Genomic DNA, 24,099 nt, shown 5'->3' with positions numbered 1-24,099 from the left:
CACAACTGGCATGCACGAAACGGGATTTTGAAGACATTATCCAATATGGCGGAAAGTTCTCTTCGGAGTTAGTGTTTACATATTTTGTAAAACATGCTGAACGATTCTATAGTTATTAAGCGACGTTTTAGTATGATCATAAGTGATTGGTCAAATCACAAATGCACGTGATCGCTAATGGGCTGTTTTGGTAATTGTTTTCCCAGAGTAAATATCCGATATTTCTATTTCATAACATAAAGGAATTCGAAATAACCCCGTTAATGGTGATTTTGTAAAATGTCACAAATAGCGATATTTACGATGAACCTAATTTTCATCGGCCCTCGTTGAGTAGTTTTGCTTTGTCTACAATAACGGGGACAATGGATGGTCGCACAGAACAGATAATTACCAACAAACTTCAAAAGTGTGAAGTGTATGTGTGTGAGTGGTGTATTTGGAGTTTTATTCAACATCAAAGTGAGGGTGGTGAGGTATGGACACATGTCCCTGTGACATCTAAGAAGTTGCGAAGGGGTCACGGGTGGCCCAGTCGTCTAAGGCGCCGCGATTCGCTGTGCAGAGTTGCGTCCCTTGGGCACGCCAGACACCTATGATTGTGGGTTCGAATCCCGGTTCGCCCCGATTATGTTTCTAGGTTTGTCAGCACGATACCCGTACTCGTGGGTTTCACCGAAGTGGTAAACGTCTGAGACCTGCATCACTTCGGGCTTTCTTCCAATATTAAGCTGACACGCCGCGATATAACTGGAATAGTGTTAAAAGCGGCGTTAAACCCAACTCACTCACTCACTCGAAGAAGTTGCAACATCGTTCAGAAGAGTCACATACACGTGAGCTACTACTTCTCTGAAAGCAACGATACCAACGAAGGTGATCGTCTGCAAATCAACACTCAACTATGACGTCACGTGATGACAACCCTGCTAGTTGACTCTCCATAGTTTCCGGAATACGAGTATTTTTTAACGTTTGTTGTCACAAATATTGCCTTCAGTATTTTTTCCTTCAAGACACTTGTGATATGTTTTACAAATGATTTAATCCCACATTTATAGTTTACTGTAAATCTCCTTTAAACTTTAAAAGGATACTCGCACTCTCACCTTTAGGGAACACCTGGTATCATTACTGTTCGATAGTGCTTCATAAACACATGATCATGATAAAGTCGGAATCGTACAAGATTCCGGGGTAGAATAGGCCTTCAGCAACCCATACTTGCCGTGGAGGGGACTATGCTTGTCGTAAAAGGCGACTAACGGGATCGGGTGGTCAAACCAGCCAAACCAACGGAATCGTACAATCGACTTTGCTTTCGGCAAATATTTCTTATGAATATGGAAAAGGTTTTGTCGCTTTTATTTCGAGTTCGTTTAATTCATCTTCATCCAATGTGGTTGGGAACTATACTGTACACCCAACATATTGTGAAGGTGGAGATAACTACATGAAGATAATGTGCAGTAAGCATATGGTTCTACACGCTCAGTTACAACCTATACTTTCATAATGCAATATTCAGCAGCACTGATGGTTTTGTTGTTCACAGAAATTCATTATAGATTGACACCATGACAAAGTTTGTCCAGTAATGACAAGTGTCGTCACACACAATGACGTCATGGTGGAAATAACGTACAGGTGCCGAAAGCTTCTGTTTCATCAAACCCCTGGTTGTGTACGTTCCAAGGGTATGATCTCTATCCGTGAAGGTCCGTTCCATCCCAGGTTGTAAGGGACACTAGGTGGGACAGATTTCCCGACCCTGATAAAGAAAACAACAAATGCTTACCATGGATGTATAGTTAGTTCACAACAACAACACAGGCAGACACTAAACGTGGCTTGTTGTTACTGCCACGTGTACAGGCCCACAGGTGTGTTGTAGGGTGTAGGATCGATGACACGTGTATTGTCATGTATGCCAATGCTGGGCCAGTCCGTACGTTTCCGAGTAAGAGCACTTATAGTCGTGCCGGCCATGTGTTTCTAAGTAGTGCCACTTATTGTCGTGTCGGCCAGGTGTTTCTAAGTAGGGCCACCCATTGTCGTGCCGGCCAGGTGTTTCTAAGTAAGACCAATTATTGTCGTGACGGCCATGGGTTTCTTATTAGGGCTACTTATTGTCGTGCCGCCCATGTGTTTCTAGGTATGGCCACTTATTGTTGTGCCGGCCATGTGTTTCTAAGTAGTGCCACTTATTGTCGTGCCGACCAGGGGTTTCTTAGTAGGGCCACTTATTGTGGTGCCGGCCATGTGTTTCTATGCAGTGCCACTTATTGTCGTGCCGGCCAGGTGTTTCTAAGTAAGACCAATTATTGTCGTGACGGCCATGTGTTTCTTATTAGGGCCACGTATTGTCGTGGCGCCCATAAATAGATAGATATTCTTTATTTCCTCCAGATATTGTAGATACATATCATATATGATTATATGTATAATTACAGAGGTGTACAGTAGTACAATTGAACAATATTATTAGAAATGATAACTACAAAATGCATGACAATCAAGCATTCTTATAACTGTTTTGTAACATATACAGCCATTTCCTACAATGTCTTGACACAATAACCATAAGGTCACCCCATAGACTTTGAGATAAAGAGCTAACACACTCAGGCATACCGCCAAGTAGTACAGACAGGATTATATCATCGTCCTCACTACATAGTCTTGCAAATGTAGAGACATCTATCACATCACAAATGATTTCAAATAGTTCATTTCTGTCATTCATATTCAATGTACAATACAAAAAGACATGCTTAATAATATCATGAGCTCTAGGTATGGCCACTTATTGTTGTGCCGGCCATGTGTTTCTAAGCGGGGCCACTTATTGTCGTGCCGACCAGGTGTTTCTTAGTAGGGCTACTTATTGTCGTGACGGCCAGGTGTTTCTAAATAGGGCCACTCATTGTAGTGCCGGCCAGGTGTTTCTAAGTAAGACCAATTATTGTCGTGACGGCACTTGTAGGGTACAGGCCACACGTTGTTATGTAGGGCCACTTGTAGGGTACATGCCACATATAGTTATGTAGGGCCACTTGTAGGGTACATGCCACATGTTGTTATGTAGGGCCACTTGTAAGTGTACATGCCACACGTTGTTATGTAGGGCCACTTGTAGGTGTACCGGCCACATATTGTTATGTAGGGCCACTTGTAAGTGTACATGCCACATGTTGTTATGTAGGGCCACTTGTAGGGTACATGCCACATGTTGTTATGTAAGGCCACTTGTAGGTGTACATGCCACATGTTGTTATGTAGGGCCACTTGTAGGTGTACCGGCCACATGTTGTTATGTAGGGCCACTTGTAGGTTTACATGCCACATGTTGTTATGTAGGGCCACTTGTAGGTTTACATGCCACATGTTGTTATGTAAGGCCACTTGTAGGTGTACCGGCCACATGTTGTTATGTAGGGCCACTTGTAGGTTTACATGCCACATGTTGTTATGTAGGGCCACTTGTAGGTGTACAGGCCACATGTTGTTATGTAGGGCCACTTGTAGGTGTACCGGCCACATGTTGTTATGTAAGGCCACTTGTAGGTGTACCGGCCACATGTTGTTATGTAAGGCCACTTGTAGGTGTACCGGCCACATGTTGTTATGTAAGGCCACTTGTAGGTGTACCGGCCACATGTTGTTATGTAGGGCCACTTGTAGGTTTACATGCCACATGTTGTTATGTAGGGCCACTTGTAGGTGTACCGGCCACATGTTGTTATGTAAGGCCACTTGTAGGTGTACATGCCACATGTTGTTATGTAAGGCCACTTGTAGGTGTACCGGCCACATGTTGTTATGTAGGGCCACTTGTAGGTGTACCGGCCACATGTTGTTATGTAGGGCCACTTGTAGGTTACATGCCACATGTTGTTATGTAGGGCCACTTGTAGGTTTACATGCCACATGTTGTTATGTAAGGCCACTTGTAGGTGTACCGGCCACATGTTGTTATGTAGGGCCACTTGTAGGTGTACAGGCCACATGTTGTTATGTAGGGCCACTTGTAGGTGTACCGGCCACATGTTGTTATGTAGGGCCACTTGTAGGGTACATGCCACATGTTGTTATGTAAGGCCACTTGTAGGTGTACAGGCCACATGTTGTTATGTAAGGCCACTTGTAGGTGTACCGGCCACATGTTGTTATGTAGGGCCACTTGTAGGTGTACCGGCCACATGTTGTTATGTAGGGCCACTTGTAGGTGTACCGGCCACATGTTGTTATGTAGGGCCACTTGTAGGTGTACAGGCCACATGTTGTTATGTAGGGCCACTTGTAGGTGTACAGGCCACATGTTGTTATGTAGGGCCACTTGTAGGTGTATATGCCACATGTTGTTATGTAAGGCCACTTGTAGGTGTATATGCCACATGTTGTTATGTAGGACCACTTGTAGGGTACATGCCACATGTTGTTATGTAAGGCCACTTGTAGGTGTACAGGCCACATGTTGTTATGTAGGGCCAGCGATACTTGGGTGATGCGTGAGCCAAGTAGGTTTAGTGCTCCACAGACGTATGATGTGCATATTATAAAGTCCGTCCAGTGATACTAGTACTTGTGCTGGTCAAATTTAGTCCAAGATGGGCCAGTGATGCTGTTTGTTTGTTGTTTGAAGGCGGTCTGTAAATAACCGAGTATCGACCACACAGTTCAGTGATTGACATCATCAGCATCCATCAACGCAATTGAGATACAATGACATGCATCAACCAAGTCAGCGTGCCTGACCACCCGATCCCGTTAGTCGCCTTTTGCGGCAAGCATGAGTTTGCTGAAGACCTATTTTAACCTGTATATCTCACGTTTGGTCACTGAATCTTGTTCCGGTTCGCTAATGCAACGAGTAAAGGTCATATACATTTCAATTTGTGTTCAGTGATGCTCGTACAGGTTTATATATGGCAAGTGGCAAATTTACCTTTTCTTCCCTAATGTTAAGCACAGCGCAATGCAAGTCGCAGCAAATACTACCGTCACCATGGTAATAGATCCTGCTGTGATCCATTCAGCCGAAATGTCCTCGCCAGATCCACCGCACGTGCCATCTGAAGTATTTCAAAAGCTTCCACTGAGTGAGTGAGTGAGTAAGTTTGGATGAGCGCCGCTCTGAGCACTACTTCAGTTACATCAACACGGCGTGTGGACTTGATGTGGCATGAAAACTCCAAGTGATGCACGTCTGACAAATTTACGAATGTGATGAAACCCACACGTGACAAACCTAGTTATATCATCAGGGCAAACCGGGATACGAACCAGTCATTCAGGGCTCTGGAACACCTAAGGTATGCAACTATGCCATACTCAAACCCCAGCTTCCTATGGGGTCACCTTTTTTAGACAATATTTGACGAGCAAAACACAAAATAGAATTCCTTTACAACTCATATTACTGGAGACCTACAAGTATACATTTTCGCATGTTATACGGTGTGACAAGAAAGTTTTGAAATAATGTGGAATTCACCTGTGGGTGAGTATGTCCGGTCTAATGACTTGCACCATAAATAGAGTAACCTCCCTTAGACTGAACGTTGGTTGCACAGAACAGCTACATATTCACAGCTGCTTGAACATAAATTTTGTTGAACAATTTGTACATCCTACATTTTAATATGCATATATTGACCTATAAAAACAGGTTTTATAGTGAATTAAACTTTGTATTAAACAGCTGTATAGTTGACGATCGTTGTTGTCAAATCGGTTTTTGACATTTTCTGAACGCGTCAATGCATTATACAATACAATACATCCACGTCAGACATACACACTGGGGTATATTTGCCCATCTCGCAAATTCATTTTTCTTAATTTCGATTTGAGGCCTGATTGCTTTTTTATCAATTTCCTGATTAATTTCCTGTTTGACATAGGCGATTGGACGAGGGACATGTACGGAATAGAAAACGCCATCACCAGAGAATAACCAATCTAGATTGTTTGTGTGTTTGTTGTTTAACGCCGCACTCGGCAATATCCCAGCTATGACGGCGGACTGTAAATAATCGAGTCTGGACCAAACAATCCAGTGATTGACGTCATGACGACATGCATTAACCGAGTCAGCGAGCCTGACCCTCCGATCTCGTTAGTCTCTTCTAAGGACAAGCATAGTCACCTTTTACGGCAATCATAGGTTGCTGAAGACCTATTCTACCCCGGATCTTCACGGGTCGGGATTGTTAGTGATCAGGTTATGCCCTGGTGCAAAACAGGTACGTAAAAATAATGCCAGCAAACATGTTACACGTGTAGTAACAGATGTTTTGAGGCAGTATTAAATTGCTGTACTGCCATGTTTGTCTAGACCTCTCCTCCATAGAAAACTTTCGGGATGAGATGACATTGACGTCTACGACAGGATCAGCTCAGGATGCTTGCTCAGTTGGGACATGCCTTTGGTTGAATTTGTTTTACAAAATCGCATGTGTTCTATCAACGCCAATGGTGGTCAGACGTGATATTGACATTGTTAATGGATCTCTTACACCACCCCTCTTTTAGGGCGTGTCCCTCTGTCTCCTGTTACCTTGATGGGTTTTGTCAATGTGTTTGTTGTAACATAACATTTACATCACTTAATATGTAGCACAGTTACTTTTTTCCGCTGGTATATATCCCGCATACATTATTTCGCAAACTGTGGATTAATAATACATTTTTCATTTGCTTTAAAAAGGAACTTACTACTAAGCCGTGTCCAGGATCCCGGATGTGTGACGTCACAAATATGGCAGTTGTCTCCCGGATGGAGCTGACCTCGTGACACACAAACCCCGTCAGCTACACAAGAAGGTGTCTGAAAGCAAGATAATCCCTTTAGCTACACATGAGCCGCCTAAAACAGCAAGATACACCCCAGCTGTACAGGAGGGTGTCTCGAACTGGATTACAGAGACACTTGATACAACGCAATACCAATAAACCATGAAATCTCATAAAAGAGACACTTGCTACAACGTAATATCAATGTACTATCTGACATTATTATGGAGACACTTGATACAACGTAATACCAATATATTCTGTCATCATTATGGAGACACTTGATACAACGTAATACCAATATACTGTCTGACATCATTATGGAGACACTTGATACAACGTAATACCAATAAACTATCTGACATCATTATGGAGACACTTGATACAACGTAATACCAATATATTCTGACATCATTATGGAGACACTTGATACAACGTAATACCAATATACTGTCTGACATCATTATGGAGACACTTGATACAACGCAATACCAATATACTGTCTGACATCATAATGGAGACACTTGATACAACGCAATACCAATATACTGTCTGACATCATTATGGAGACACTTGATACAACGAATTACTCACATACTAATCACTCCAATCATGGTGAGAATTGATATAATTTTACACCAATATACAATCTAACCTCATTATGAAAATTCTTGATACAACGTCAATGCGTATATGCTAACTGCCACCTCGTCCGCCTCTGCCACCTCTGTAATGTAACACGAAGTGTGGCCAAAATATTCGCTTTTTGTACCTACCGTAAAGTTGCATGTGACGCTGTCCGAATCAACGCTGCACGCCTGGCACTCGGAGTTATAGACGATCAAGGTGCTGTGCTCACTAAAAGTTATCCCGTCGTTGGATATGGCAACACGGTACCCGTTCACAACATCTGCGATGGACTGAGTTCGACGCTGGGTGGGCAGGCTACACACTACTTCACTGACACTAGCAACTCGGGCTCTCGCCACGGTGGTACTGACCCTGGTCTCCAGCCCCTGCAGGTCGACCTGAACAGAGAGAAGATCACCACTATTCGTCCAGCCAAAATGTAAGGCTTCCTAAACTCATTTCGCATATGTATGCGTTGAACTGGCATTGATATGTTTATGGAATAAAATAGACAAATCAGAATTTTTGAGCGTAAGTATGATGCAGGAATGGTTCTATTATAGAGTGTTACATATAGGAGGAATTGAACGTGAGCATGATGTTGCTGATAGTTACATATCCATCTTCAGAGGATCAGGACAATTTGCAAAAATAAAAACAAATATGTCATCTGCAATGCTGGACTATGTAAATGTTGTGGGAAGGCATTAAGGCAAGAGATAGGCATATCCATGGGCACCAACTGTGCTCCCCTCCTTGATGAGGGCTATTAGCTCGGATTGGCAAAGTCAACATATGGGTATTTGGCCAAGAATTTTAATTTAAGCTTCAGGTATATCGATGATCTGATATCGATCAATAACCATCAAATAGCCAATTCTCTTCCACTGATGAACCCACCTGAACTAGAATAAAGGCAACCAGTAAGACAGCCTCGTCTGTTTCATATTTAGATCTATAGATAAAGATTCAGAGTGATAAAAAGCTGTATGACAAGAAGGATGACTTCATCTTTCCAACAGATATGTTGAACAGTATTAAAGCAGCTCAAGCCTTTGGTGTATACGTTTCACAATATTTGAGGTTCAATCGAGACATGTGGAGAACATTTCCAATTATGACGCATCGGTCACAACAATTATGTCCGATGCAATTCCCCATTTTTACTTGTACAATATGTTCCCAATTTTTTGTCAGATGAACGGTTCACTTGCCTTTGCATGTGTTTGTGACGTGTGCCACCTGTGGGCAGGATACCCTCACCTATTCGCGAACGCCTGGTTTCATCACTATTTGTTTATGATATAGTCGAATCGTACAACGCATTCTGCTTTTAGTAGAGATTTCTTATGAATGTGGAAATTGTTTGTCGCAATTATTTACAGGACGGCGACCTCTGATATTGTGATCCAGTAGTCGGCTTTGAACCGTGTGGAAGGTGACATTGCACTGTCTAGATAGGACACAGGCTGGTTGTGGTATAATCATACGAAACTGGTTTGTATCTTGGCCTGTCATCGCGGTTCATTCGGGGTTATTGTTGCCTTCAGTCTGTGCCTATATAAGCTATGGATTGTCTCACTGGTGCCGTTAATACGTCGTTCAATGTCAGTTATGGTTCGCAGCGAACATGCCAAGAGCTCCCCTACTCTCGATATGAATTTTGCACGGCATATTCAACTATTGAATTAAAACTTGATGTTCCAGTAAGTGTAGCGCAAACATATCGTATGTGCACAGAACTAATATAGTGGATCGCGTATGGTTTTACGGTGCCTTCAGCAATAGTCCATCATTCCCACGGCGGGGGATACCAGAAATGGGCTTCACATATTGTAGTCATGTGGAATATCGAACCTGGCTTTCGGCTTGACGAGCCAACGCTATAACAATAAGGCGGTAGCCTAACCAGCCGTGGTCAGGCTATGTGACTTCCAGTTGGTTGATTGCATATCTCAGTACCCCGACGGCGTTGATAAGGACTTATAATATGAATCACGAGAGCATCTGGTTCCAAACTCGATAGCGTATTGGCCAACGTCATACAGCTGGACAATTCCTGAGAGCGGCGTTCAACAACAGACAAACAAACAAATATCATTCATGGGATTCACTGACCGTAAAGTGCTGTATCCGGCACACCGTGTCGTCCGATTCGATGACGTTCTCAGCCAATACTGACGTCTCAGAACATGTGCACTTTTTGACGTCACACAAACCATTGTTTCTAAAGCCAAATGTCCTTGGAGCAGATGACCTCAGTACAGAACAATCGTTGCCACCATAGTCGCTGTTACATGCACAGGAACCTGGGAGATGAAGAACACGTCAGACCTCCCTTGGTCGTGCATGTGGGTTGTCAATGAAACACATTAATCTTACTAAATGTTTTACGATCGTTTTGTAAATTGGTTTAGAAATACATCTGGATAAAACAAATGTTGTGGTCTTCATAAATGGGGGCATTCTCACTTATCATAGGACACTGACAAACGGTAATACTGCCTTAAAGGATGTTACACATCAGAAGTATTTGGGATTGTTGTTTCTTCCATATTCATAAAGTCCATGGCAAGCAAACATCCAGACCCACAAGCATATAATGTACACTCTTCAAAAAATGAAACGCAAAGGTAGATTTTTAGTACTACCGCCACCGAAATTGTTGAATTCACGTATACAATGAGGGGCAAAACTCTCGTTTCGACGACGATAAACACGTTCTCTTCCATCACGCCGGTGAAGATGAAATCCTGATTCATCGCTAAACCACACTCATCTCCAGTTTCTCCAATTCCAAGGCTGTAAGGTTAGGAGGTTTTCCTCCATGATATTTTTGAACAAGTGTGTAATACCGTTTAAGACATTGCAAATCGACAATGGCGCACCGTTTGTCGAATATCAGGCCACCAACATTTTCCATTTTTTCAGGTTCAATGAACTACATACTACCTATGCGTTTCTTTTTTTTAAGAGAGTATATTGTATTTAATGAACTGCGAGAACAATGTTCTCGTGAAGACACGTACCATTCTTACATTCACCTCGCCCGTTGCAGTCAAAAGGACACGTAACTGCCATGACCTTTTCATACACTCTCCTTTCTTCGTCAGATCGCTGCTCGTCCAATACAGTGTTCATAACAAGGGCGTATACGCAACTGATCTTCGCTGCCTCCATTGACTGTTTGACAATATCACTGGTGTTCGTTTGCTGTGAATGAGAGCAATGTCATATCACCATGTTCTGGGGGCACGGGTGGCTGAGGTGCTGCGAATTAGCAGAGTTGCGTCCGTTAGGCGCACCGATGATCGTTGATTCGAATTTAAGATTGCCAAATTGTGTTTCTATGTTCTAACAACGAGGAAAGGACATTACACAATGAAACACAATTTTTATCCAATTATGGCTCCCGCATGAGTTCAAACGATAACTGTAGACATTTCACAAATTTCAGCAAAAGAGTAAAAGGCACACATTTTACTTAAAGGCACATATTCTTTGAACTTACTCTTCTGTTTCAAAATAACACTCGAAATATAACTTCGTCGCTCTCAATTGTAATACAGAAGTTGTTCATCCATAAATTCTTATCCTTACTCGAAATATAGATATATTTAGGTTAGGGAGAAGTTTGCGAGAAGAAGCGTCAAATAACACAACAGCATTACAGTTGTCTTTGCTGGTCCGAAAGCTTACCTGTACATCAACGATTCGGTTGTCTTGGTCACCTTTGAATCTTACCTGGAGATCAAATACACAGTTGTCCAGGCTGTCCTGGATCCCTGAGCCAGGTAAAACAATGCACGCCTTCAGCAATCTGTGGAAGAGGGTCTCACACAACGCCATAGCCTCACCTTCATTCCGTGTTATTGTCTGAAACAACAAAGAATGACATATTATTGTGGAGCCGATTACAGTGGAAATAAAATTCCAAACTAGGTTCTTGCATTTCCTGTAAATATTTATACTGGGAGAGTGGTTGTAGTTTGTGTATTTCCCCAATGCATTACTTCCATACTGGAAGACATTCTTTCCAACTGTTAGAATTTCCTCGGTGATACTGCTGGTTAACTCTGCCCCTAACATATTATCATATTGTAGCACCAGCTCTGACTGCTGGGTAGTACTAAACCATACAGCTGAGTAGCACTCACTTACCAGTCAGCGCTCACGTTTACTACTGGGTACAACTTACTGTGAACTACATTGCAGATCGATGCTCATGATGTCAATCACTGGATTGTCAGGTCAAGATTCAATTATTTACAGATCGCCGTTATATAGGTGGAATATTGCTGAGTGCGGCGTTGAACAACAAACAAAATCTGGGTTGCATCTTACAGCTAGTCAGCTCTTACTGTTCCCAGGTAGCACTTCCTAGTATCTACATCATGGTCTATACATGTGCTGGGGACACGGGTGGCCCAGTCGTATAAGGCGACGAGATTCGCTGTGCAGAGTTGCGTCCCTTGAGCATACCAGAAACCTATGATTGTTCGAATCCCGGGTCGCCCCGATTATGTTTCTAGGTTTGTCAGCACCATACCCGTGCTCGTGGGTTTCAACGAAGTGGTAAACGTCTAAGACCTGCGTCACTTCGGGCTTTCCTGCAACATTAAGCTGACACGCCGTGATATAACTTGAATAGTGTTAAAAGCGGCGTTAAACCCAACTCACTCACTGTACCTGTGCTTGACCACTGGCTATCTGTTGCCCTTCGCCGGTGTATGCCACCCTGGTATGGTGCTCCCTCTCCAACCCCGGACACTGCACAGGCTCCAGCACAGCAGTAAACTGGTCCATCCATCGTCGACCATGTTCACAGAAACTGGAGGTGGAGGCAGTGCATGCGGGGGCGTGTTGAGGGGTTGCGCTTGTACAGTGGCAATGTAGGCTGCTAGTGTTTCCCCACGGTTGTAAATGTTCCAGGCTTGTTTCCAGAAAGAGATTTTCGTTTTCAGAAACCCTGGGAAACAACAATGCATTTCCGTTTGTATACTGCAGTTCTACGCATTACTATGACATAATAGTATACACGCTTTTTATATTAAACTCCATCGGAACGTTTACTGAGATATTAGGCTCTTTAGACGAAAGAGAGTACATACTTAAATGTAAGGTGATTCATTTATCACCACAAGCAATAGCATGGGTACCTGAGTGCTTCTGTAACTAATCCAAACCTACAAATCAACGGGCACACCAAATTAAAACTTTAATTCGGATATGTATTGTATGTGGGACCAACCTGGTATTTAGAGGGGACCATTTAGAGGATGGTGTGTGTTGTTTGAGATATTCTCTATGACTGCGTCAATACCCGTCGTTACACACAGATAGACAGATAATTTTATATCTTCAAGATGATCTGAATGTGTTTACGCTTTTGTGGTTTGAGAGAGAGAGAGAGAGAGAGAGAGAGAGAGAGAGAGAGAGAGAGAGAGAAAGAAAGAGAGAATTTTATATCTTCAAGATGATCTGAATGTGTTTATGCTTTTGTGGTTTGAGAGAGAGAGAGAGAGAGAGAGAGAGAGAGAGAGAGAGAGAGAGAGAGAGAGAGAGAGCGAGAGAGAATTGAATTTTATATCTTCAAGGTGATCTGAATGCTTGGATTTTTGGATTCGAGTTACAGATTATGAGAGAGAATTAACTTTGTGTGAATCACACCTCCACGAATCTGTGAACGCCGGAAAAGTATTTCTTCTGTTGCTCCCTTGGCAGGGTACCCTCGCATCTGATGATGGGTTATAGCTTCCGTCCCTGTGTTTGAAGTCGTCCGCACAATCACCCGACAGCACCCCACACAACCCACCGCTGTTGCGGATGTCGCTCTGTACCGGGAACATCCACACCGACAGCAGGTGGTGGTGTATGCTCACGTGCAGGTAGGTGTCAGTTGGAAGACGGACCTGTCGTGCGAATACTCATACTGTGTAAATCAAGACTGCTATTTGCTGTTGTTGTGAAGCTAGATGCAATAGCCACATCGAACTAGAACCTACGGCATGACGAACGAACGCTTTAACGACTAGGGGCGGTGGAGTAGCCAAGTGTTAAAAGCGTTCGCTCGTCATGCTGAAGACCCGGGTTCGATTCCCCACATGGGTACACTGTTTGAAGCCCATTTCTGGTGTCCCCCGCCGTGGTATTGCTGGAATATTGCTAACAGCGGCATAAAACCATACTCACTCACTTTAACGACAAGGATACCTCACCGCCGTTTGAGAATGAAAATACTTTGCATGGACTCGACAAGTTTGGGATGTAAGTTAGGCAGGTACAATGCTTACATTTACTTTATTTTTACATTTATATCAAGATATCGGACATATAAAATTATCTCCATGTTGATTTTCCACAACGTACTATATACATGCTACCCTTCCTCTTCACTTCGACTAAATCCCCATGTGAGTCACGGAATGCGTGTTGGATCCTCCAGGGACCTCCACGGCAGCCATCAAGACGGAACACAGTTTGTCCAGCACGAATGGCAAGTGCGCATGGGCAGAAGGCTGCGTCGGTGTCTCTGCACTTGGTGAACTGCACTTGTACCTTTCAAATATCCAAGATGTCTTTACAACAGACATGTCAGGACCATCTACTTTGATATATAGAAAGAATAATAATATAAGTCCATAAATGTTCACTAAAATACCTTAATTAACGGGTTGATTTATGGGAAAGTATAACATTTTGAATAACATCACAACCACAACAACACAACAATCTTACGATAGCCTATTGGGGTCAATATTGAGATATGGAAAAGACACGAAAAGAAATTCGTTATAACGGAAATAAAGATTCCTTATTACGCAAATTATTTCGGTATAATGGAAAAAAGATTCGTTATTACGGAAATAATTTCGTTATAACGAATATTGTTTTCGTAAAAACGAATCTTGTTTTTGTAATAACGAATTACTATTCGTGTCTTTTCTATATTTCAATTTTGACCCGAAATAGGCTTTCGTACAATCTGACACTTACAAAATTATGGTTCTTCCATATTGATAAAATATGCAAAGTCAACAACTGACAATAACCAGTCCAGAATAGTACCATTCGAAACAGATTGGGGAGATTATATGAATAATTCACCAAAAATCAGGTGTTCGCGAAACCATCTTATATTTAAGAATAAAATACAAATCAAGGTACCAAAACAACCTCAGACCTACGACAGTCGTAAGTCTATGTTAAGGTATGGGTGTAACGATCACCTTAGCGCTAAGATCGCCTTGCACAACGGCACCCAGGGGCCGGTTCCAAAAGCGATCTTAGCGCTAGGATGATCCTGACTTTCATACTTCAATATTGACTCACGACAGTCTCAGCGCTACTGCCGCTTTGTGCAACCGGTCCCTGAACTATACACGATCTTACCTCGGTGTGGACTAGCCGGTTGCCATACAATGTGAATACTCCTTCAGAATGATGCTCGTAGTGTCTGGAAATGCCAAGGGTATCCTTAAAGTAGCGTTATGCACAACTGTGCAACTCAACAAACATGTGCAATACTCTACATATCGGGTGTCTACAGAAGGAATACTACAATACTACAATATCGGTTGGTCGGACGGGTTTCTCGCTTGGGCACGCTAGAAACCTATGAATCCCGGTTCGCCTAAATTATATTTCTAGGGGGAACGGGTGGCCCAGTCGTCTAAGGCGCCGCGATTCGCTGTGCAGAGTTGCGTCCCTTGGGCACGCCAGAAACCTACGATTGTGTGTTCGAATTCCGGTTCGCCCCGATTATGTTTCTAGGTTTGTCAGCACCATACCCGTGCTCGTGGGTTTCACCGAAGTGGTAAACGTCTGAGACCTGCATCACTTCGGGCTTTCCTCCCACATTAAGCTGACACGCCGTGATATAACTGGAATACTGTTAAAAGCGGCGTAAAACCCAACTCACTCTCTTATTATGTTTCTAGGTCTGATCACCATATCCCTGTTCGTTGGTTTCACCAAAGAGATAAACGTCTGAGACCTGCATCACTTTCCTCCCGTATTAAACTGACATGCCGTCTTATACCTGGAATACTGTCAAAATTGCACACGCGTAATCCTGATAACCTTGACATTAACTCCTGATTTCTCCGTTCATGCAAATATCAACCTTGTCATTCGGTGACATTAACTCGTTGTTTGACAAGATGAACTATTCTCTATATGTTACGATACATTGCCACTGGATCCCACTACTAGTATACCTTCCATCGAATGTGACCATGTGCGAGTGGGCAGTGACCATGCACACCTTCTTGTCTGTGACTGTCTGATTCTTTGCAACCGTTACCTACAACAGAGGACATACAAAATACCTACAACAGAAGACATACAGAATACCTTCAACAGAGGACATACAGAATACTTTCAACAGAGGACATTCAGAATACCTAAAACAGAGGACATTCAGAATACGTACAACATAAGACATACAGGATACCTTCAACAGAGGACATCCAGAATACCTACAACAGAGAACATACAGACTACCTACAAAAGAGGACATCCAGACTACCTACAACTGAGGACATCCAGACTACCTACAACAGAGGACATACAGAATACCTACAACAGAAGACATACAGAATACCTACAACAGAGGACATCCAGATTACCTACAACTGAGGACATCCAGACTATCTACAACAGAGGACATATAGAATACCTACAACAGAGGACATCCAGAATTCCTACAACTGAGGACATACAGAATATCTACAACAGAGGACATCCAGAATTCCTACAACTGAGGACATCCAAACTACCTACAACAGAGGACATCCAGAATACCTACAACAGAGGACATCCAGAATACCTACAACAGAGGACATCCAGACTATCTACAACAGAAGACATCAAGAATACCTACAACAGAGGACATACAGAATACCTACAACAGAGGACATACAGAATACCTACAACAGAGGACATACAGAATACCTACAACAGAGGACATCCAGAATTCCTACAACTGAGGACATCCAAACTACCTACAACAAAGGACATACAGAATACCTTCAACAGAGGACATACAGAATACTTTCAACAGAGGACATTCAGAATACCTACAACAGAGGACATTCAGAATACGTACAACATAAGACATACAGGATACCTTCAACAGAGGACATCCAGAATACCTACAACAGAGAACATACAGACTACCTACAAAAGAGGACATCCAGACTACCTACAACTGAGGACATCCAGACTACCTACAACAGAGGACATACAGAATACCTACAACAGAAGACATACAGAATACCTACAACAGAGGACATCCAGATTACCTACAACTGAGGACATCCAGACTATCTACAACAGAGGACATATAGAATACCTACAACAGAGGACATCCAGAATTCCTACAACTGAGGACATACAGAATATCTACAACAGAGGACATCCAGAATTCCTACAACAGAGGACATCCAAACTACCTACAACAAAGGACATACAGAATACCTACAACAGGGGACATACAGACTACCTACAACAGAGGACATCCAGAATACCTACAACAGAGGACATCCAGAATACCTACAACAGAGGACATCCAGACTATCTACAACAGAAGACATCAAGAATACCTACAACAGAGGACATACAGAATACCTACAACAGAGGACATACAGAATACCTACAACAGAGGACATACAGAATACCTACAACAGAGGACATCCAGAATTCCTACAACTGAGGACATCCAAACTACCTACAACAAAGGACATACAGAATACCTACAACAGGGGACATACAGACTACCTACAACAGAGGACATCCAGAATACCTACAACAGAGGACATCCAGAATACCTACAACAGAGGACATCCAGACTATCTACAACAGAAGACATCAAGAATACCTACAACAGAGGACATACAGAATACCTACAACAGAGGACATACAGAATACCTACAACAGAGGACATACAGAATACCTACAACTGAAGACATCCAGACTACCTACAACAGAGGACATCCATAATACCTACAACAGAGGACATCCAGACTATCTACAACAGATGACATCCAGAATACCTACAACAGAGGACATCCAGAATACCTACAACAGAGGACATCCAGACTACCTACAACAGAGGACATACAGAATACCTACAACAGAGGATATACAGAATATCTACAACAGAGGACATCCAGACTACATGCAACAGAGGACATACAGACTACCTACAACAGAGGACATACAGAATACCTACAACAGAGGACATACAGAATACCTACAACTGAAAACATCCAGACTACCTACAACAGAGGACATATAGAATACCTACAACAGAGGACATCCAGACTACCTACAACAGAGGACATACAGAATACCTACAACAGAGGACATACAGAATACCTGCAACAGAGGACATACAGAGAGCGACGTCGTGTATCTTGCTGTGTGACCTGTGGGACATTACATTCTGCATTTCTAATCCATGTTCCAAGCAAATGTACATTTCTTGCCATTGCATACATGTATGATCACTCTCTTAATTAAGATCACATCCGTGGTAAAGATAGAGCGTCTGCCCGGAGAGCAGAAGGTCGATGGTTCTATATCCTGGCCGGGTCATACCTAAGGACGTTCAAGAGATGGCATTGTTGTTACCCTGCATGGCGCTCGGCATTAAGGAGACAAAGCTTAGATTGGGTGACTTCAAGTCAGTCTGAATGTCTGAATGGGGCATCCATGTTGAACTGCGACATGGTATCTCATTGGGCTAGCACTATATAACTGGCACTCGTCTAGGCGAGTACAAGCAGCCACACACACATGAATGTCTCCACGTAAGTGACATAATGTTGCACCAGATAATGTTGCAACCACAGTTTACCTCTCCTAAATTCTTACTTATGAATAATAGCCTGTTCCTAGTGTAGCAGGGCGTGGAGTCATCCCACAGATGACATCCTTACCTTGTCAGCTTGCTGACGGGGTTAACCTCTTTGGTCATGTGGACAAGGCGTCCGACCTGTGATCAGATGGTCCGTGGTTCGAATCCCATCACGGGACTCTGAAATTTTATGGCCGTTACATTGGCGCCCAACGTGGGGCTGAGCACGTTCATATTAAATTTGAGCAAAATAAGCCTCAGTACCCTACTATGCGGCCCGGGACGTGCCTTCTGTTGACGGGGGAGTATGTAGAAGGGCGTGGAGTCATCCCACAGATGACATCCTTACCTTGTCAGCTTGCTGACGGGGTTAACCTCTTTGGTCATGTGGACAAGGCGTCCGAGCTGTGATCAGAAGGTCCGTGGTTCGAATCCCATCACGGGACTCGGAAATTTTATGGCCGTTACATTGGCGCCCAACGTGGGGCTGAGCACGTTCATATTAAATTTGAGCAAAATAAGCCTCAGTACCCTACTATGCGGCCCGGGACGTGCCTTCTGTTGACGGGGGAGTATGTAGAAGGGCGTGGAGTCATCCCACAGATGACATCCTTACCTTGTCAGCTTGCTGACGGGGTTAACCTCTTTGGTCATGTGGACAAGGCGTCCGACCTGTGATCAGAAGGTCCGTGGTTCGAATCCCATCACGGGACTCGGAAATTTTATGGCCGTTACACTAGTCTCTAACTTCAAGGCGATTATGAACAGACAATGTTACATTTGACCACTTTCTAAATAGCATTGTCTTTGTTACCTTCGAGACGATTGTATCATTCAAGACCAAATAAAGACACGTTATTGTGGCTGTGTTATATACAGTGTTGCACCATATATTTTTCAAAAAAAAGCTAGTGAACAGTTAGTCTATCAACAACTTGGAAGATAAAAGAAATATTGATACAACAAGTAATGTGGTTGCACTTAGCAAATATACTTTGAATACCTATATGGTGGTTTAGTTGACAGCATACATACCACTATTTCACCTACAACCACGGATCTCCAGAATGCCATGTGATGATTGGCCGCGGTTCTCAGGGTTAACCTGGTAAGCCCTTGACTGATACCAGCTCCGTGCAGTTCACCTCCCCTGATGCTGAGATCCCCACCCTCTCCAGCTGTCAGCCAAACGTCACAGCCCTTCTCCACCAATGCCGGAGGTCCGCAAGTAGGTGTCGCTTTAGTCTCCACCAGGACATGCAGTCCACACTGACTTGAAGCCCCACAATCTACAGGTGCGGTGACGTCCAGATGAAGAACCTTCGTCTCTGCCTCCGACAGGGTTAAGTTCCATGTTGCTGGCTGGAGGAAGACAACAATAAATGAGGTGAAGGCGGATGGAGTGGAAAGAGGAAGTCCTGAAACGTCACAGAAAGTCCTCTGGTCTTCCAGACGGGGTTTAACATGTTTTCAGTTCCGTGAAGATCCGGGGTAGAATAAGTCTTCAGCAACCCTTGCTGTAAAAGGCGACTATGCTTGTCGTAAAAGAGGACTTTGTGAAGCTCGCTGACTTGGTTGATGCATGTCATCGCATCTCAATTGAGTAGATCGATGCTTATGATGTCAATCTCTGGATTGTCATGTTTTCAATGTCCCTAGTTTAAGATATATTTTGCTATGACACAATCTACATGACACACATTGCAGTGTTGTCAAAATCATATAAAAACGTGACTTACATTTCAGTGGATTGAACTTGCAACCTTTGTAATTATAGCCTCGTATGTCAACCACCAGGATACAGAGGCGCTGAATGTTTATGAGGGTCTCCGTATCAAGATATATATTACGCCCTTTCCCTAAGGTTCGTTGAAAGTGTGTTGGAAACATAAAATTGTTGATAAATGATGTTTCAGATTTGTCTTTCGGTTTATAAGTCAGATAAAAAAGCATCACCCACCTCGGGTTTGGTAGAGAATGCCTAACACGTCTGTACTGTTTGTAACGACGTGTCTGCCTATATCTAATCCGTTTCACGTTCTTCAGCCTTCTGGGTCGGTCGGGTAGCCTAGTGGTTAAAGAGTTCGCTCGTCACGCCGAAGACCCGGGTTCGATTCCCGACATGGGTAAAATGTGTGAAGCCCATTTCATGTGTCCCCCGCCGTGATATTGCTGGAATATTGCTAAAAGCGGCGTAAAACCGTACTCACTCACTCTTCAGTCTTCTAGATGCCTATTGTAGTTTGACGGGAATCTTTCAGCAATTCATTTTGCTGTTCTAATCACGTGTGTACTTGTGGGTTCTTAAATTACGCTAGGCTCCACACACTCGGTGCCTGCTTCAAGCGCTAACATTTTTACCCTGGTCAATGGATCAGTGTGCACTCGATTTTCATTCTCAGCTCCCTGGGGAGTATACAGCGGACGTTGTTGATGTTTAGACTTCCAGCAGCCATGCAAAGCCAAGGTGAAACGTTTCATGCCTATGTCAAATAATACGCAAGCAGTGATACAAGTTGACGACTGACCTTTACTCCTGCAAGTTTCCATTCACTCCCTATGGTAGTAATAGCAGGTCCCTGCTTCGTCTTCCTTACCCTGATGTCACACTTCACCTGTGAAGCAAAACGCAGTTACAAATTGTGAAGTCAAGGATACTTATTGTTCAGTGTGTCCAAGATACACACTTCGAAAAGCCTTTATCAAACTATATATCTACATGGCAATTGTGTGTCTACAGACTCGAGTTTACAGCTTAGACACAGCTCGCACCATCCTCTTGCTGTTGGAACAAGACGATTAATGTATCGAGATTTAAAAAAAACAATCTACACCGTAGGGGTCAGATTACAAATCCAACGAGCGTGGCACACTGATCCATTAAGTAGCCTCTTACGACAGGCCCACTTGCTGGGAAAATAATCAACTCTAACTCAGAAGCCAGGAAAATAATCAACCCTAACACAGAAGCCAGGAAAATAATCAACCCTTACCCGGAAGCCGGGAAAATCATCAACCCTAACTCAGAAGCCGGGAAAATCATCAACCCTAACTCAGAAGCCGGGAAAATTATCAACCCTAACCCTGAAGCCGGGAAAATAATCAACCCTAACACGGAATCATGAAAAATAATCAACCCTAACACATAAGCCGGGAAAATATTCAACCCTAACACGGAATCTGGGAAAATTATCAACCCTAACACTGAATCCGGGAAAATATTCAACCCTAACAGATAACGTGGGAAAATAATCAACCCTAACACAGAAGCCGGGAAAATAATCAGCTCTAACACAGAAGCCGGGAAAATAATCAACCCTAACACAGAAGCCGGGAAAATAATCAACCCTAACACAGAAGCCGGGAAAAAAATCAACCCTAACACAGAATCCTTGACAATAATCAACTAATACACAGAATCCTTGAAAATAATCAACCCTAACCCGGAAACCCTGACTGTGTGTAAAGTGAAACAAGCATGGTGAATTCAGGACAATTCTCAGTAACAACATACAGTAAATCCAATGTGTGTGATTCCTTTCTTCACCAGCATGTCCTCCGTGAGGGCGGTGACCTGTCTGAAGTCAGACATAGGCTGCAGCGTATCAAATGTGTGGAGGCGGCTGTTGTTCCCGTACCACAACGTCTGGTAGAAGTAGAAGGGGTCGATGTTGTCGATGTCGCAGTAGAATATGAAGTGGCTGGTCTGCTGGAGTCGGACCACGTCGATAGTGATAATCGGTTGCTGTAAAGTTACAGCTGAAACAGTGAGCGAGTGAATGTTGTTTAACGCCACAGAAACCCGAACAGCGACTTTTTCATAACAATCAGAGAGTATACTGTAATGCGATACACATTTCACAGGAGATCACGTCGAGTGAACGTTATATTCAGCCAATAATCACGAAGGCTCACATATCGGTAAGTGTGAGGGAAGCATTCAAACCAACTTATCTCACTTCTGTATCTCAGAAACGAACTAAAACGAGTAGATTCGAACGTGCATAGCTATGTTGCAATTGTGGATAGTTCATACGTCAAGTCGTTCTTGGGAGCCTTCAACCAAAAAGGGAGTACCATAGAGTGAGTGAGTGAATGAGTATGGTTTTACGCCGCTTTCAGCAATATTCCAGCAATATCACAGCGGGGGACACCAGAAATGGGCTTCACACATTTTACCCATGTCGGGAATCGAACCCCGGTCTTCGGCGTGACGAGCGAACAATTTTACCACAATGCTACCCGACCGCCCCGAGTACCATCAAAGGGTTATTTGTGTTCTGTGTGGGTTTTCATTTGTGCAATTGAAATTTCCAAATTGAGGTAAAACAAAATTATCCCGAATCGTCATGGAAAGCTGACACCTTATTGGCTCAAGAACCCACGGAGTTCAGAGTTCACCTGACACGACCTTCTACAGAGATATCCTCAGGTCCTAACACAGAGAGATGTCGTACTGGTCTAAATATCAGGTTTGAGAACAACGACTGACAACAATCGGGGCAACAAGACACGCAATAAAATGTCACGGACTGACCACTCGAACCATTTTGTCGACTCTAAGGACAAGCATGGAGTAACATGGGGATTTAACACAGAGTCGACTTATTTCTCAAATGCGAGGCAGCTGGGTTATTGTACGAGAGACAGAACAGTATTTCTGTCAGATCTACAATAATTTTTTTTATCATTTACTTGAGGTGAGGTGAAAAGGGGTTTAACGTCGCGTCCAAGATTATAGCACTTATACAGCGACGTGCATGTGTGTGTGTGTGTGTGTGTGTGTGTGTGTGTGTGTGTGTGTGTGTGTGTGTTGCTGCTTGTACTAGTCCGGACTGATGCCGATTTATAGTGCTAGCTCACTGAGATACCATGTCGCAGTTTAACATGAATACCCCACTCAGACACAGTATACTGACTCCGAGCCGACCAGTCCTTGTTTTAGCCCCTTAATGCCGAGCGCCAGACATGGTAACAACAAGTACCATCTTTTAACGTCTTTTGGTATAACGCGGTAGGGGGTCGAACCCCGTACCTTCCGCTCTCTGGGCGGACGCTCTACCACTAGACCACGGAGGCGGTCTCATTTACTTGAAAGGATGGACAAAGAAATTGTTTCGGACCGAAACCATGGCATCTAACAATGGCTTTGAATTATATACATTAAACGTCAACGCTACAGTATACCCGATTATCTACCGAAACATTGGGCATAAAAGGCAATATACTGGTAAAAATTATATATATGAATCACTGAAAGTTGTGATGACAATAGGTGTTAAACCATGAGGCCAAAGTACCTTTTCAATATTTTCTGGACGAAATCATTTTGTCAGCAAAGGTTATTAACATTCCAACAGGCACCTACTGACACGTGCCCTTCGGCCCTGGTGCTCTGTTTTCAGTCACTAACTTCAGTTCTTATTCTGTAAACACGCAGTGATATAACTGATAAAGTGTGGTTAACCATGTGTGTAAGGTAAACGTTAGCAACCATTCCAGTGCTGATACTTACAGCTGCGGACTCCTGGATCATCAGGGCCTAAAACAGAGACAGACATCACACAGATATCGGACCATGATGGTGAAACCCCTTTAACTCCATTCACACAACATATGAGTGAGTGAGTTGGGTTTAAGGTCGCTTTTAACAGTATTACAATTATATCGCGGCGTTTCATCTTAATGTGTGAGGAAAGCCCGAAGTGATGAAGGTCTCAGACGTTTACCATTTCAGTGAAACCCACGAGCACCGGTATGGTACTGACAAACCTAGAAACATAATTGGGGCGAACCGGGATTCGAACCCA

At 43.3% G+C, this 24,099-nt stretch overlaps 1 protein-coding gene across 1 annotated transcript in view; it reads right to left on the bottom strand.

The window, feature by feature from the left end:
* Window positions 1-1,351: 1,351 nt before the first annotated feature.
* LOC124131921 overlaps window positions 1,352-24,099 on the bottom strand; it is a 40,088-nt gene continuing 17,340 nt past the window's right edge. The window contains exons 7-22 of the mRNA XM_048395877.1: window positions 23,805-23,831; window positions 21,804-22,048; window positions 20,818-20,904; window positions 19,325-19,651; window positions 15,648-15,733; window positions 14,821-14,884; window positions 13,798-13,986; window positions 13,099-13,340; window positions 12,118-12,397; window positions 11,173-11,304; window positions 10,458-10,641; window positions 9,547-9,737; window positions 7,575-7,826; window positions 6,721-6,832; window positions 4,949-5,075; window positions 1,352-1,771 (exon numbers count right to left, since the gene is read on the bottom strand). Coding sequence (XP_048251834.1) covers window positions 1,669-1,771; window positions 4,949-5,075; window positions 6,721-6,832; window positions 7,575-7,826; window positions 9,547-9,737; window positions 10,458-10,641; window positions 11,173-11,304; window positions 12,118-12,397; window positions 13,099-13,340; window positions 13,798-13,986; window positions 14,821-14,884; window positions 15,648-15,733; window positions 19,325-19,651; window positions 20,818-20,904; window positions 21,804-22,048; window positions 23,805-23,831 — 2,648 coding nt within the window. The 3' untranslated portion in view covers window positions 1,352-1,668. The remainder of the gene's footprint in view (window positions 1,772-4,948; window positions 5,076-6,720; window positions 6,833-7,574; window positions 7,827-9,546; window positions 9,738-10,457; window positions 10,642-11,172; window positions 11,305-12,117; window positions 12,398-13,098; window positions 13,341-13,797; window positions 13,987-14,820; window positions 14,885-15,647; window positions 15,734-19,324; window positions 19,652-20,817; window positions 20,905-21,803; window positions 22,049-23,804; window positions 23,832-24,099) is intronic.

This window comes from Haliotis rufescens, unplaced genomic scaffold, assembly GCF_023055435.1.
Source record: "Haliotis rufescens isolate VD_foot unplaced genomic scaffold, xgHalRufe1.0.p SCAF_15, whole genome shotgun sequence".
Lineage (NCBI taxonomy): Eukaryota > Metazoa > Mollusca > Gastropoda > Lepetellida > Haliotidae > Haliotis > Haliotis rufescens.
This window is presented reverse-complemented; position numbering and strand designations above follow the sequence as displayed.